The sequence below is a fragment of the Manis pentadactyla genome, chromosome 5 (genome assembly GCF_030020395.1).
Source record: "Manis pentadactyla isolate mManPen7 chromosome 5, mManPen7.hap1, whole genome shotgun sequence".
NCBI classification, from domain to species: Eukaryota; Metazoa; Chordata; class Mammalia; order Pholidota; family Manidae; genus Manis; species Manis pentadactyla.
This window is the reverse complement of record NC_080023.1, coordinates 165,033,758-165,050,442: the sequence shown is the minus strand read 5'-3', so window position 1 is coordinate 165,050,442 and position 16,685 is coordinate 165,033,758. Positions and strand designations below refer to the sequence as shown.

General features: G+C 54.3%; 1 protein-coding gene across 5 annotated transcripts in view; it reads right to left on the bottom strand.

Annotated features, from left to right (window-relative positions):
- SLC12A5 (solute carrier family 12 member 5) overlaps positions 1 to 14,964 on the bottom strand; it is a 35,408-nt gene extending 20,444 nt beyond the window's left edge. For 2 of the 5 annotated variants that reach the window (XM_036902121.2, XM_057503040.1), the window contains exons 1-4: positions 14,775 to 14,964; positions 1,475 to 1,569; positions 1,035 to 1,166; positions 504 to 650 (exon numbers count right to left, since the gene is read on the bottom strand). In XM_036902121.2, coding sequence (XP_036758016.1) covers positions 504 to 650; positions 1,035 to 1,166; positions 1,475 to 1,569; positions 14,775 to 14,895 — 495 coding nt within the window. In that variant the 5' untranslated portion in view covers positions 14,896 to 14,964. The other 3 variants (XM_036902123.2, XM_036902122.2, XM_036902124.2) reach the window with 3 other exon arrangements.
- Between the last annotated feature and the right edge of the window lie 1,721 nt (positions 14,965 to 16,685).

Here is a 16,685-nt window from a genome sequence, read left to right as displayed (position 1 = left end):
CCCAGCTTGGCCTCCAACCAGCTGTCTGACCTGAAACAAGTTGCTGCAATTCTCTAAGCCTCAGTTTCTCCATCTATAAAATAGGCACACTATCTTCAGCACTGGTTACCTCATGTGCAGAGGGGACTTGAGGCTCACGTGTGAGGAAATGTAAAAATGACAAGACGTAGGTTTTAGTGAGCATTCCAATTTTTATAGAGAAGATGGGAAGAATTCAGTTACAAAGCTGTTTGTGACATATACTCTCATTTTTTATGAGTCTGGACGTACCAAAATGTTAAGTATTGTGGGATTACAGGTGAATTTTATTTCTTTCTGTACACCTATCTTTTTCATCAATGAATCTGCATTACTTGTGTAATTACACACACACACACACACAGATTCAGACCTGCAAGGATCCTATGCTGGGGTTCCTATAAAAAGCTGAGGCCTCATGCTTCCCCCAGGCCCCTGCTCAGCCCCAGCTGTCAAAGGGTGGGAGAGAGGAGGGTGTCACTCACACAGGAGCAGCAGATGAAGACCATGCAGAAGGACTCCATGATGCCTGCGATGCCCACCACCCAAGTGAGCCGCAGGAAGAGGATGACACCAAAGATATTCTGCAGACACGGTAGGTACACGCCCATGAAGGTGCCCATGCGTGGGGCCTGCCAAGAGGCCAGTGTCAGTTTCTGCAGCCCTGATCACAGCCAAGGCACCAGGCCCACTTCTCCTCCCCATTACTCCAACCCCCACTTTGCTCCTCTCCATCCCCACCCCTTCATCCCTCTTCCCTGATTCTTATCCCTGTCCCTGCCTCCTCCCCTGCTCTCATCTGCCAGCCTTCACGCCTCCCTCGCTCATCCTTCACACTGGCCCCTGCCCCTTCCATCTCTATTCCCCATATCCTACCCCATCCCTCCCTCAGCCCCCAACTCCTGTCCCTCTGCCTCCAGCGCCCATCCCCTTATCTGAGTTCATTTTGCCTCCCCCATCCTCTCTCGCCCCACCACCCCTTTCTGCCCTCGTCCCTTCTTCCCCGAAGCCCTCACCTGCACTGGCTTCTTTTTTCCACCCTCATTGTTTTCTGCCTCTTCATGCTCCCTACTTCCCTGGGGCAAGTTGGTATAGTTGGCCAGGCCACTGAGCAAGGAGGACACCATGGGGCTGGTGTCCATCTCCTCCTGTGGAAGGAGGGTGGCAGTGTTAGGATTCTGAGGCCCAGGGGAGGCAGGGAGGCAGACAGATGGTAGGAGGCAGAGAGAGATGGGGACAAGGAGCACAAGCCGTAGAGGCTGGGAAGAGATGGGGAAGGAGGAGGAACAGGCAGAGAGAATGGGAAAGAGGACAGTATGGTAAGGAGAAGGGGTATCGGGAACAAAAGGAAGGAGAGGAGGGATGGGGGAGGCTCAAGGAAGAAGGTGGACACGAGGGAGAAATGTAGAGAAGGACGCAGTTCCCTAGGGAGGGAGAGAGCTGCTGATGAACCCACCTCAAACAGGGCCATGTTCTTGCCTTCGTACTCCTTTCCCTTCTCTGTGTCGGTGTTGTTGATGAAGGGACTGCTCTCCTTGGGGTTGCCATCACCTGAGTAGGCAAAGGAGTCAGGGGTCTGGTACCAGTTGGTTGTCATCCATCTGCCTGGCATCTGGCTAAATGGCCACTTTAAGTCTTGAACCTCAGTTGGTACTTTGGAAAGACGGTGCTAACGCTATACCGCCCCTGAAGAATTTTAGTTGACAGTGTGTATCATGTATCAAGAGCCTCATGCACTCCTTGGCACATACTAGGTAAGTGCTTAATGAATGTGAGTGCTCGCTCTTAGGGTCCTGCTTCATTCACCAGTGTCCCCTAGGGTCTCTAGGCTCTCCTCCTTGACCATTACTGGTGTTTTGGGGTGGAAGTATGCTCTTTCCTGAGGGGAGGGTAGAGAATACTACAGCCTGAGGCCCCGAAGATACTCCACCTCTTGAAGAAGTGACCCCTTTTGGCATCTCTTATGTCCTTCATCTTCAGCCCACATGCTCTTTCTGGATGTCTACCATGTGCCAAGACTAGCACGGAGAGGGAGGGGGAGTAAAAGGCAGAATAAGCCCACAGCTCAGGGGGCCCAAAGGCAGGGGAGATAAACCAGTAATCAAGAACGTCCAACCCACAGTGACTGCAATGGTGGGGGTGAGGACTTGATAATAGGAGTGAATGTGGAAACTACAATGTTGTTCACATGAAACCTTCATAAGATTGTGTATCAATGATACTTTAATAAAAAAAAAAAGAACGTCTAACTCAGAGTGATAAGTTCTGTGATAGAAGTTGAACAAGGGGACTGTGGGCACACAGAAGAGGCAATCAGCCCAGCCTGGGAGGCTTCCCAGAGGAAGTGACGTGTTGTCTAAGAACTGAAGGATGAGTAAGAGCTAGACTGGGAGAGAGGCGGGAGGGTGTTCCAAGCAGATGGAACAGCAGAACAGCATGTTCAGTGGCCCAGAGGTGAAAATGAGCAGAGGGGGGTTAGACAGTTCACAGAGAGAGAACAGACTGAGCTGAAAGAAGTTTGATCTGGTTGGAGTCGGAGGAAGGGACGTGTGGGTAAGAGGCGCTGAAGGACGGCAGTGGCATGTGAAAAAAATGAGCCTGGAAGGTAAGTGTGGGCTGGGTCCTTAAAAAATGACTAGCAGGTGTGCTAAAGATTTTGGACTTCATCCAGAGGACAATGAGAAGTCATTGAAAAGTTTCAGGCCAAGAAGTGCAATGAACAGACTTCTGGTTTGGTTTTGTTTTTTTAAGCAATCACTCCAGCTTTTAGATGAAGAATAAAGAAGCTAGTTAGAGATTTTCAGTCATCTGCACTAAGGCTGATGATGACCTACACAGAGCAAAGCAGGGCGATGGACAGACTCAAGAATTATTGGCACATATTTCTGTGCCAGATGTTTGGGGACATGGGAAGGAGGAATCTAGGATAACACCTGGGGTTTCTAGCATGGCTAAATGGGTGGGTGTGGTGCTGTTTGGTAAATGCAAAAAACCAGCACAATCTCCCTTACAGAATTTTGGTTGATAGCATGTATAAAGAGCCTTGTGCACACCCTGGCACATGCTGGGCATGTAATGAACATTTGAGTGCTTCCTTGCTCTTGGGGGTTCTGCTTCATTCACCAGAGTACCCTAGACTCTCCAGGGTCCCCTCCTTGACCATAACTGGGCTCATAACTGGGGGTGGGGAAGATGCTGAATCTGATTGAGGGTGAGGTGCTGTAGGACACTCAAGTGAACATGTCCAGAAGCCACTTAGATATACAGATGAGACTGGGACCCAGGAGAGATGCTGGGTAGGAGAAAGAAATGGGAGTTACCCATGAAAAGGGGTGTAGGAAGTGTGTGAAACTGTCTGCCTGGGTGAAGTCACCCAAGGAGGAAGTCTCTGGGCATCAAGAAGAGGATCCTTTCAAAGAGATATGAGGGACCTCCATAGGCGCATTCTCTTGGCCCTAGCCATCACCCTTTCTCAGTTCCAGGACTGAATTCCAATAGTAGACATCCCTCAGGACCCTGAAGAAATTGCGGTGGCCAAATCCCAAGTGAAGCTGAGGCCCCATGAGTTCTGCCTCTCCTCTCCCCTCATCTCCTGTCATTCTCTCTCCATCTCCAGCTGTCCAATTCATCTCCCATCCTTCTCCTGGAAACCTTCCTTAGTCACCCAACCAGGGTCCATTCCCAGAGCATTAACCTGTTATAAATCCAATCTCATTTTGACTTAAAATTGTGGAAGGGGGAAGAAGTGATGCCTCACCTACTTGAGAGAAACCCACCACCCACTGTCTCCTGCCACCACCTCCACCTCATTTATCAAGCCAGGAACTCATGGTCCCCAAGCAGAAGCTCTTTCTTCTCCTCACGTATGTGAGTTCCTGGGAATAGCAGACCCATCCTCCCAGGGGAGTTTGGAAGATAATAGATGCTCAGGAAAAAGTCTTTGGAGGTAAATTCCCCCAGGCTCCCTTCCTGACCCCTGGGGTCTCAGAAGAGCTGTTTGGAGCCAGATATCAGGAAAAATAAAAGTGAGGTGTGTTCCTCATCCTTTTAAGATGCTGGCAAGATGCCTCCACACTATGGTGGGAACTAGAGGGATTGCGGGGGATGAGATGAGAAGAAATTTCTCACTGATTGCTAAAAAGGGCTGGAGTCAAGGAGATTTAAGTTCCAGTCCCAGCTTCACCAGACTGGGCAAGTCAAACTCTCTAAGCCTCGGTTTCCTCCTTTGCAACAGGATAATAATTGCACTTAACTCATGGTGCTGTTGTGGGGATTAAGTGAAATAACTATTGGATGTGCAAGTATAGTTGTGGCTGCTACTGTTACAATTATGACCATTATTCATACACGTGGTGCCCCACCCACCCCGGGCTCCTATCGCACACTCCTACCCCAACTGCAAGATTTAGGGGCCCTGTTTCCCGTGGGGTTGGATGCCTGTCCCCACGGCGTCCGTTCTTAGGGCCAAGACAACCAGACGCGAGAGCCCCTCCTCTCTGCCTCTCACGCTCCCTCCCAAGTCCCTACTCTTTCGTGGGGACCTGGGGCGCGTGCGGGGCGGGAAGGGTGGCGTCCTGGCCGGGGACCCCGCAACTAGGCAGCCCCTTGCCGGTCTCCATGGCGACCGCGCGGGCTGATAGCTCAGCGCGGAGACCAGGCGGCCACGCCCCCGCAGCCGCTTATGTAACGCGACACGGAGCGCGAAGCCAGACTCGCTGCCGGATCCAGCCAGGAGATGAGGGCATGGGAGGGGGGCACCTCGATAGGCTCGCCCTGAGTCCTTTACCCCTCACTGTCTGGAAGGGACGCCAGGCTCCCAGCCTCGTCTGCCAAGGTTGATTTGGTCCCCTCCCTGGAATGCCCGGCGCACTGGTTGAGGTTGGAGGGGGCGACGGGTGAGCTTCATGAGTTCTCAGAGGAGCAGAACTGCGAAGGGGGAATTCGCCCTGATTCTCTAGAGCCAGGAGTCCGGATGACGGGGGAGCGCCAAGTGGCGCGCTCGCGAGAGGCAGGGCCCGACTGAGGCTCAGCCCTCTCTGCCCCCGCCCCCGTCCCCTGGGAGCTCTCAGCCCGAATCGGCTTTCAATTAAGCTGCGGCGGCCAGAGCTCTCCGGGAGGAAGCAGGAGAGCAGCGCTGGCTAAGGAGCCTCCCCCCGGGCCAGGGGCCAGGCCTGGAGGAATCCCCTAGCCAGACTGGGGGAGTGGAGGAGGGCGTCGGACCCCAAGGGGAAAGGAAACCCGGGGGCCAGAAACCATAGCCTTAGGTTCTTCTTTAGTCCAGAGGAGCCCACTTACTTGGGCCATTCCTACCTTCCCGAGGTCGGCACTCAGGTCCTCCTCTACACCCCCAAGAACCTAGGATCAGAGGTGCCAGGGAGCTCTCAGTCTGATGGTCTCTCTTCCCTCAAGCCCAGCAGGTCCTTGGAGCCCCCTATCACCATCCCTGGGCATTGCCCTCAGGCCTTCTCTCTCTGGGACCCAAAACACCTCACCCAGGTCCTGGTGACTCTAGTTCCAGGTCTTGAACCCTACAGAGAAAGAAGGTTTCCAGATGGGCCTGCTACATTCAGAGTCTAGAAACTAATGGGGAGGGGACAGAACTGAGGGGAGTTACGGTTGGACTCCTGTTCCACACACATAGCTGCCTCTTTCCTAGGCCTCATGAGAACTGAATTAAACCCAGAGGCCCAGTAAGGTTACACCCTCAGGGTAGAGAAAGCTGGGACTGGGGAATTAGGACCATACCACCATGTCTGGGGTTGGGGTGCAGATACGATCTCAGGCTGAGGCCCCATCCTCAGAGTAGAGACATCTGAATGTGATTCCGGATGGAAATGACCGCCCCCACCCTACTTTGTTCCCTGGACACCACGTCGAGATGGCTGGTACTGCTGCAGATTCGACTTTGCCAAACCCTCTCCCCCACTTCGCCTAAGCCTACTGGGGAGGGGGACGGCTACAGGGTAAGACAACCCCCAGGGTCACTGGAGAGATGGATGAGCTAACCGGCAAGCCTGCAGTTCCAACCTCTGTATACCACTCAGCTCCAAGGAGGAAGAGAGGATCTCAGACAAAAGATCGGGGACCCTGGTGTCCACAGCCTTCCCAAGCGGCCGCTTGGCTCGACTTAGATCCAGGATCAGAGGACTTCAAGTCAAAGCTGCCAGTCCCTGCAAGACCTCGCTGTTTCAGCCCCTGGAACCTTTCGGCCATCCCCCGGGGGGACGTCTGCAGGAGTCTCAGACCAGAGGGTCAAGCAATGCCCAGGGGAGCGTTTGAAGGCGCAGAGCTCAGACAGCTGGAGCGGGAGGCGCGCTAGTGCGCAAGGGACGCAGCGCCGCTGAAGGGTGGGGGGTGGGGGCGGCTGACAGCAGTGATGGATGGCTGAGACCGCTGGGGGGCAGCGGGGGGCCTGCGAGCCCGAGGGGTGGCTGGCCCCAAAGACCTAGGAGTAGGGAACCGCGGGGGAGGGCGGGGGAGAGCCGGAACAGCGAAAGGACTTGTTCCAAGCCCCTAGGCTCCAAGCGAGTCTCCGCACCCACCGCAGCGCGTCCGCAGTGTCCGCGCCGCGGCGCCGGGGATTCAGCCGCTGGGACCCCATTCCTGAGGCCTAACTGGGGAAGCTTAGCAGAACTGACGGGAAAGGCTCACCCCTGCCCCGCCCTGGCAACCTCACTGCCAGCCCAGGACTAATAGGAAGGGCAAAGAGGGAGGAAATGAGGGTGATCTTGCTTCCCGTCCAGAATAGGAACCCACGGGGACGCAAGAGGGAGAGAGAGATTCCGAAGAGTAGAGCTGAAAATCTCCGGAGGAGGTACGCTTCAGTCTGAGGTCGGACCTCGGTCAGCTTTGGGGAAGAGGGCCCGGATTGCACCAAGTGTCCGCTTAAGGAGACACCGCAGCCCGGACAGGGCTGTCATATGGCTCCAGCCCCTACTGGCACCTTTCCCCCACCTTTCAGCTGGAAGTCTCAAAACGAGGGACTGCAGCAGACTAAGCCCCCCACCCCCCACCCCCGCGCCGCCGGTCAACACTCTGCGCCAGGACGCCGGGCTCCCTTTCTGAGGAAAGAAGCCCTCCTCCTGCCCGACGAGCTCCACGTCAGCCCATGCGAGCTCTCCCATCCCCTTCCCACAGCCTCCCCCGCTTAGCTAACCCACATCTGCCCCCGGGCCGTGGGCAACCGCCCCCCCGCCCCCGCCCCCAGCCCTGTCCCCGGGCGCCGCGCATTCCAGCACCTCGGACAGCGCCTGGCGCATTCCAATAGAGCCAGGCTGCAGGCCGCCGTGGGCGCCCACCGCCCTGGTCACTCCCAGCCTCTTCTCTGAAGAAGGCGGCCCCCCGCTCTTCTTCTAGCCCCAGAGCTGCCTTCTCTCCTCGCCGCCCCCTCCCTCACCACCCCCGGACCGCTGCTTACCGGGGTTGGCTCCCCCATCGCCGTCCTCGCAGTCCGTCAGGTTGTTTAGCATGGTGGCGGCGCGGCGCCGGGCTTGGGGATGGCCGCGCCGCCTCGCCCGCGCCCCTCTGCCTGCCTTCGCCGCCCTCTCACTCGCTCTAGCTCTCTCTCGCTCTCCGCTCCACGAAGGAAGAAGCTGCAGTGCCCGCCCGCCCGGCGCACACACACTCGCACACGGACACACGCTCACACCCGCGCGCGCCCCCTCTCAGCGGCGGCGCTGCTCACCTCATCCCGTATGCAGGAGGCGTGAGCCACTGGCGAGGTTTTTGGGGGGGAGCGCAGGAGGGAGGAAAAAGAGGGGACGAGGAGCCGGCAGAGCACGACTGGAGGCCCCCTTGCACGAAAACTGGGGGCTTGCAAGGGTGGGATGGGGGGGTGCTGCTGGGGACGGGGGTCTCTTCTCCCTTGAGCAGACGCATCTCTGCCCGCCCCCCGCTCTCCAGCGCAGGCGGGGCCGGCACGTGGGCAGGTGCCATCCCGCGCCCTAAAAATAACGGCAGGGAACTAGGTCGCGGCCGCGGGGAGGCGGCCCCGCAGCGGCTGCCTGACTAGGGGTCTGGGATGACCCCTAGAGGGAAGTCGAGGGAGACTGAGGGGGCGGGGGTGGGGCGCCAAGGAATATAGGTCCCTGGGGAGCTGTCTGCAAAACTAGGCCCTCTCTCATATCCCTGTTCAAGAGGTTGGAACTGGGGGTGTGTAGAGGCCAGAGCTCTTAACTGAAGCACTGTGCTGCCCCCAGGGAGGTTCAGGGTCACTGGGCTGAACTGTCTGGTTCACCCTGTCTTAAAAAGGGAGGAGTGGAGGCTGAGGAGTTGCAGTGAAGGCTTTCATTGTGCTTAGATTGACAAGAGCCCTAGCATCCCACCCCCAAGATAAATGCCTGGAGTCCACAGACAGGGCCCTTCTGACTGTAGCATGACCCTGGGAAGGAGATGTGGTGAACAGAGAAGGCAGAAGTGAGGCTCCAGGGAGCGCTGACTCCCCACTGGGGATGGTGCAGCCTCTAGAGAAGGCAAGCGTTTCTGAGGCTAGCCTGGGGCACAGTGGGGGAGGGGGAAATGAGGCCGCCTGTCCGCTAGGAACCAGATTTTCTCCTGTGGCAGGAGTGTCTAATCCCCTAATCCATGATTGCTTTCTGAGGATTCCAGAGCCAACATGCTTTCTGTGCCCTCCCTTTTCCCTGACACCAGTCCCCCAGAAGCTTGATTGTCCTGGGACCTCTCAGCACTCCTAGACTCCAGACTTGAACCAGTGGTAGAGACATCTCAGGGAGCAGTATTGAAGATTTGTACCCCTGAGGATTTAGAACTAAACATCCAAGGGTGAGAGCAGATGAAGGGGAAATGATTTTCAGACTCACCCTGGCCTCTAAGACTAGCCCTCTAAATTCCAGGAGAGTTCCAGGACTGAAGAGGATCCTGTCAATCTTCTTATCTAAGACATGGCTTTCATTTTACAGATGCAAAAATGCAGGCTCAAAGAGGGGGAATGGTTGCCTGTGAACACAATACCAGTGAATGGCAGTACTTGGTCTAGAATCCAGTTTGCTTTATTCCAGTTTAGGACTCTTTTCCTCACTATACCTGTTTTTAAGCTGGTCCTGCCTCCAATAGAAGGGACAAGGATGCAGTCATGCTCGCACTGTTCAGATGCCTCTGATTCTTGGCTACTAAAAAGGACAGAGACTGGGTCTGAGATGAGCTCTCTCCCTTTTCTTGGGCTAAAACTTCAGAGGTTGCAGGACTGGAGTGGCCTGTCAGCTTGCAACTGGAAGTGAACCCAGAAGATCTTCCAGGTCCTAAAAGGCCACCTATATGAATGAAGACCCGGTTCTAGGAGGTAACTTTTCAGAACCATGTTCAGAGCCTGCTCCTCCCATCCCATTGTACACATTCACCAATGGCTTCAGATTGGGTCAGTCATGGCATCTTGAACAGCTGGCTGCAAGGAGCCTCTGAGGGCTGCACCAGTAAGGTGTCACTGCCACTGGGATTGTGGGTGCTCAAGGGACTCTTTAGGGTGGAGACCTAGCTATTCGGACAAGGTGTGAGAATTGGTCTTCCTGGCTTTCCCAGTGAGAAAACCACATGCACAAAACGTAATGAGATGAGTTTGGACTGACAACAGGAGTTAAAAGGATAGCAGGTGGGTAGGCTAGTGTTCAAGAATTTCTAGGCACTCCACTACACACACACGACCACTACCACCAGTGTCATGGTTTTCCACTATTCTCCAGAGACAGGTAACATAGTAAAAATGTGTGGTATGTTTGTCTGAGAAATGCTGTGAAATAAATTAACAGCTGAGGTTTTTCACCCATCCCAGGTCTGGGATATTCCCCTGGTGTATTTCCCTTCATTTGTGATCCAGAGCCCTGGCCACTCAGAAACTGATCCCAGGCCTGAGGGAAACCTGGATTCCAGGGGAGCATAGGTGAAGGCAGGGCATCTCTTCCCCTGGGCATCTCAACTGTCCACCCTCACCAGAGCTCCTACTCACGAGGCATCTGAGATTCAGGAGACATTGGTGCCATCCTACTCTCTGCCCCCAAACTCTGTGTTTGTTGGGGAGATAATGAAGCCTTCTCTTTGGGCTTCATTCTGTAAAATGAAAGGGTTAGGCTGCATAATCTATGGGACTTCCTCTCACTCTGAAGACTTTGTGATCTCTCATTTATCTCTGAACAAAGCCTAGAGCCCTTTGCAAGGAGCCCAGACCAAGTGAGGCAACAGCCCCAAGGAGAGACCCCACCCCTTTGATGCACACCCTCCACCTCTCAAGGAGACTGGTCCCTAGTCTGGCCTCAGGCCAACCCTCTATACTGAAGCTTTGAGAAAATTTCAGGCACTTCCTGTATTGCCAGCCTGGCCTTGGACAGTAAGGCCATCAGTAAGGTGACCCTTAGCGCTGAGCCCCAGGAACATGGCTGTCAGCCCACCCAAAGCCCTAGGAAGATCTAGGGCTAGGGGTACCCTCTCATTAAAGCAACACAAGATGCAGAGCTGAGCAGGGTCCTATTTCTGAATTCTGAGTCTCTAAGATTCATCACCCTCACTCCTACCTTATTCTCGCAGAGATAAAAGTTCAGGGAAGCTACCCCCTAAGTATCAGGATTGGGAACTGGAAGAGACTTGATAAATTATTTTTTTACTACTCTTCATTTATGAGGAAATTGGGGTCCAGAAATGGAAAGGTACAAATTTTCTTCATGGTATGAACTTGTGGCAGACTGCGGGTAGGATCCAGCTCCCTGACCTCCAGCCCAGGGCTCCATCCACTGAACCAGGAAGAGAGGATGTTTGGAGGAAGCTGCAGCCACCTGACTGGGCCCATTTTCCATGGGAGGCAGGCGGAGGTTCCTTCTTAAGGCTCAATCCTATCCATCCTTATCTCCATATCATTCTTCCCATGATCTAACCCACCCACCCCCGGCTCTGGTTTCGTGGAGCCAACGCTGTAAACGCCCTCCTTCACTCAGCCCTCCCCAACCTCCGTGCAGCATCCTCCAGACCCCAAAGCCTCACAGTGAACTGATGAGTCCAGTGCACAGCACACCCCACACACACAGGGCTCACTGCAGAGCACGTCAACCACCATCATCTCCGTGGCAACGGGGGCTTAATTAACAGGCTGCAGCCCTGTCACCATGGTAATGGCACCCCAACAGCCCCTCATTCACCTACAGATTCAGCCCATCATCCCTCTCTCTCAGTCTGGACCCCCTGTTCACTGCACTTACCCCCCACCCCTATCCCACCTGGAGAGCTGGTGCCTGCAGATCGCTCTGGTTCATTGAGAAGAGGGGAGGGGAGATGAGGGGGGTGAGAAAGAGAGGGAGAGAGCAAGAGAGAGAGAGAGAGAGTGAGAGAGAGCAGCCCATCACCATGGCAACTGCAGCCCGTTCATAACCAGTTTGTTGCCATGGAGATTCCCAGGGCTCACCTTGGGCTGAGGTACTGGACAGTGAGATTCTAAGTCCTGCCTTGAGGAGTGAGTGACTGGAGAACTCCTTGAATAGGCTGAAGATCTCCAGATCAAATATGTATACCAATAACTCAGTATCATCCTTCCCAATTTACAGATAGAGATACTGAAACACGAGGTTTGGGCATGGGGAAAGCAAAGCACTTCACCCTCTAGATCATCACCCTTTATGGCTAGAATGACCCTCAGATAGCTAGCTTCCTGTTCAACTCCTTTACCCTACAGATGGGGAAGTTGAGGCCCAGAGAGGGGAAGCAAGTTGCCCAAGGCCACACCACAGAGCCTGAGCTACAGCATGCTGGGACTATACTGCAGTGTTTCTCCATCCCCCAGGCATAAAGTAACCCCCTCTCCCTCTGCAGGGGCACATCCCAACTCCTGTTAGTCTTAATCCAGGCCCAGGTCTCTTTCCAGTGTCCTGTCTTGCTCCATGAGAAACTGAATCACAGTAGGAAATGGTGTAAAGGGGTGAGAGAGTAGCTCAGAGTTGTCAGAACTGGCACCCGGGCCTGTCCAGATGCCTCCAGGAGGACTGAAGGATCTGCCAGGCACCAGTGACCAAGGTGTGAGGCCATGTCACCACCAATCTTCCCATGGAACAGATGAGGCAACTGAGGCCTGGGGGCTGCAGCCCAGGGTTAGTGGTAGATTTGAGCATCAGTCTCTGGCTTGCTTCTTTCACCCCCATGAGTTGTGTTTCCACCTATAGCTGATCCTCTGGCAGCAGGAAGCACCTCTAGGGACAAAACTCTAATCGCTTTGTCCAGAATGAAAGATAATGCTTATATACAATGACCCGCCAAACCTCCTTTCCCCACCTTCCACATGCTGCCATGTCTCCCTGTGGGCCAGGGTGAGGACAAAGATGGGCGGGAGCATCCCCCTGGGGCCAGAGAGGTGACACAACAACACTATGTGAAAGATACACAGATTCCGGTGTCTCCTCAGGAGCCCTTGTCTACTTCCCCCTTCAGGGAACTATGAGGAGGTATTGAAGGCTCAGGGCCTCAGAAATTTAAGTCATGCAAATCATTCTCAAGACAGAATGTACGGTAAACTCAGGCACACAAGGACGCACCCCACAGGCAGGCACCCTGGCATCCAGTGACACACAAAGCACTGACTCACTGACCACCCCACAGGTCATCAGAGCCAGCGTGGAGGCTCCTCCCTTGACACACATACACACCACCTCTGCCACAAGCATGCAGCACTCCAGATTCACAGTATTTACACACATCCACACACCGAAAACTGGAAGCCATATTTTACCTCAACATGCAGGAACTTGGAAATGAGAACGGGACAACCAAGTAATCACCTTGGGATAAGAGAAAGGGCCATCTTATTCTCAGGCCAGGGGGTGGGGAATGGATGGAAGAAAGGGGTAGGGGAGAAGGAGCCTATTCCCCCTCTCATCTGATGAGCATTAAGCACCTACTAAGTGCCAGACTGTGGGCTTGCAACTCAGAACACAAAGATAAAAGGATATGGTTCCTGCTCTGGAGATACAGGAGACACACAAGTAAATAACTCCCATCCATTGGGACATGTGCTTAACGGTGCGGTGGGTGGGCAGACCAGGAGTGATTGCCTCTGCCTGGGAGCGAGGGAAAGTAAAAAAGGTTTTCAGGAGAGGTTAAATGAGCCATAACTCACAGAGTGAGTAGGAGTTTCTCTGGCTAATAGAGGCAGGGATATGAACACAAGCAGGTATACCAGGAGCAGGTGAGGAAAGAGTTTGAGTGACAGACTCAAGGCTGTGGCCTTTACCCTACAAGCGACAGGAAGCTTGTGTGCAAGGTGGCCACTACAGGATCGGAGGCAGGCAGACCAGTGAGGAGACTGTGGTCTTGGCCGTCTGAGAAATGGTGGAGCTTTGGACCAGGATGATAGTGAAGGAGAGTTATGGCCAGATTCAGCTTGTTTGGGAGGTGGGGTGGCCAAGGTGTGAGGACCAATTAGATCTGGTGAAAAGATAAAAGGAGGCGTTGAGAATGGCTCCTGAAGTTCTGACTTAAATCTGTAAGGATGGTAAGGACAGTCATGAAAATGAGAAAAGGGGCAGACAGATTACAGGAAAGACATAAAGAGTAGGAGCCCAAGAAATCTGAGTGGCCATGTGCAGGATGTTCAGGAGACGGTGGGTTTATAGGACTGGAGCTCTGCGGAAATCCAGGCCTCAGTTTGGTCATCTATACAATGAGGGAGTTGGCCAAAAAAACTCGTAAAGGGCCCCTCTAGGGTTTGGAGTGCTTAGTTTTGCTGGGGTCAGTGAGCTCACCTGCGGCTCAGCAGCGACCCCTGGCGGCCCGGGGAGGCTCTTCCTCCTCCCAGTGCTGGGGCCACTCCAGGCGGATTCGCCTCACGGCGTTTCTTCCAGACCTGAGGGGTGCAGAGCCAGGGAGGGGACCCCTGACAAATACCCCTGGGGAGCAGGCTGTGTGTGCATCAAGGACGCTAGTTCTTCACCTAAAACTAAACGGATCCTTCCCTTCATCTCTCTTCTGTACCCTGCAACTCCCATTACATGACTCCACTGCTGCACTGGGCCGTGGAGGAGGTCGTCCCCAAACCCGCCTGAACTGGCTCCACCCAGCCCTCTAGAGCTGGAGCGGAGGGAGCTAAGTGGGTCCCGAGGGTCGGGACCGGATTCCCCACGGAATCCTCCCAGTATCTAGCTGCCTGGGCTCCAGACTAACTTCTCTTTTTCCCTTCTTCCTAGGACACCGGGCCCTGTCCGGATGCCTCCAGGAGGACTGAAGGATATGCCAGGCACCAGTGACCAGCAGTACCAGACCCTGTCTCAAAACCCCGGCTCATTTTAACTCCTGCCCTCGACCCCACCCCTAGCCTCCTGGCCTTTCCCCTCTGGTCCCGCCCTTTGCTGCCCGCGAACTGAGCTAGTCCTACCTCCCCGCGTTGACTCTGGACCCACTCCTTCCCCTGGTTCCATCTTCTCTCCTCCTGTTCCGCCCTCTACCCGAGATGACCCTACACCTTTGGTGCCCGCCGGCCCATCACCCATGACCCAAGCCCCCTCTATCACAAGATCCGCCCTTTCGCTTCTAGCCCCACCCTCTTCCATATGACCACGCCCACCTCGGATTTGGCTCCTCCCGTTGCCATTTCCCATCCAAACCTCCCCCGGACCCCTAGGTTCCAGCTCCTCTGCGGTCTCCGGCCATCAGCCGGGACCACCCACCACCAACCCTTGCCCCGCCCCCTTCCAGCAGAAAACCCACCCAGGGTGGTCCCGCCCCTTCTGTCGCCCCGCCCCGCTCCTGTAGGCCCCGCCCCCTGCGGCCTCTACCTTTGGCGTCTTCCCCCGAAAGGTGGCGGAGATCCGCAGTCGAACGCCGGTGGGACTCTGGGTCAGGGGTCCCGGCGGGCCCCGCGGGGGGCAGCGAGGTGACAGTGAATCGGCGGCTCATGGTGCAGACGTGGGGGCCGGGAGGCCGCGGTGTGGGCCTGGATCGCACAAGTGGCAACAGCCGGCTCTAGGAGGCAGAAAGAGCAATTCCCCCCGCCTGCCGCCCCCTACCGGACGCGGCGCCGCTCAGGGTCCTAGTGCCCGCTGAGCGGAGTCGCTTAAATCTGGCCATTTCGGTCCAAGGCCCTGCGCTCTTCTTAACACTGGAAACGCCTGAGCATCCTACCCGCAGCTGAGAGCCTTCCCTACACCAGAGGCCCCAGTGTGTGGCTCCTGGAACCTGGGCCACCTCTGCTGCTGTCTCCTAAACACCTGAGTTTCATTCACGCATTTCATTCATTTAGTACATCTTGATAGCGCTCCTGTGTTTCAGGTAATGGTGCTAAACCCTGGTGATACAGCATTGAATGAGATCAACTGGCTTCCTGTCCTCCTGTGGCTTAAATTCTGATGAGGAGTGAGAGGACAAAGTATAAGTGAGCAAACTCATAGACAAGATGATTTGAGATTGTGGTATATAAGAGGAAGATCCAGCCAGTGAGGTTGGAGAAACCTAGGGATCAAGTGAAGAAAAACTCCAGGGGAAAGTGCATTATCAACTGTCAAATAAGTTGAGAGATGGTGTAGGATGCATACAGAGGAGTACCATGGCATCTGGCTATAGGAAGGTTATAGATGGCTTTGAAGAGTAATTTCAGTAGTGTAATTAGGTGGGAACCAGGTGGAAGAAGTCCTCTGAACCCCTCCTTAAACTCCCACTTGGGCCCCAGGTCTGGGAGATGATCAAATCTGATCAAGCCTGCCACCTTCACTCACCTGCCCCAACCTGTAGTTAGGTGTCTCCTGCTGTCCTGTGGGGTCAAATCCGTACTCCTCAGCCTGGCACTGGGCCCTCCCATCTAACCCAGGACACCATTCCTGTCTCAGCCATCCCAGAGTCCTCTCTGCATCCCTTTCGTCCACCTGCTAAAACCACACTGTAGAGTTCTGAGGCACTAGTAGTTCCCTCCAACACCCCTTTTTTTCTCTTATCCTAGCATTTGCACATTCAAATCCCACTGTCACTACACACCAGTTATGAGACTTCAGGTATACTTCTCTGTTCCTCAGTCACCTTATTTATAAAATGGTGATAGGGAGTGATGACAACAGTTCGAGCAGCTACAAAGTGAGAGTAGTGCCTGTACTGTAGGGTTGTTTAGGGATTGTTGTGTTAACACACATATAAGCACATGGAGCAGTGCCTGGCATATAGTCAGAGCTGTGTTGGGGTAGCTACTGTCATCATGCATATGATCCACATTTTCTTTATCCACCACCTCACCTCTGCTGATGTTACCAATTTCTCTCTATACAAACAATGCTGCAATTACCACCCTATGTGTCATTTCCACACATGTGTGAGGGGCAGAGAGTAGGCACAATTTCAGGTGTAATGGTTCTCGGTAAATTACCCTCTAAGAAGACAGGCCTACTTTCACAGGAAGAAACTCTTGCTCATCCTTCCAGATTCAGTTCAAGCTGAAATGTCATTTTGATTCAGCCACGACATGCAGATTCACACACACACCATTATTCTAGTATAAATAGTCACAGCCTGCACACTCTCCAAGTGTGTGATCCCACCACAGAATCATCCTTGTAACTGAGATGTACTCTCTGGGGACAGAACCTGGAGTCTGCATTTTAAGCCAGTTCAGGGCACTTAAGTTTGAGGACCACTGACAGAGAGGTCCTTTAGGACAGAAACAAACACTCCAATGCATCTCTCTATTCCCAGTGCCCAGCATT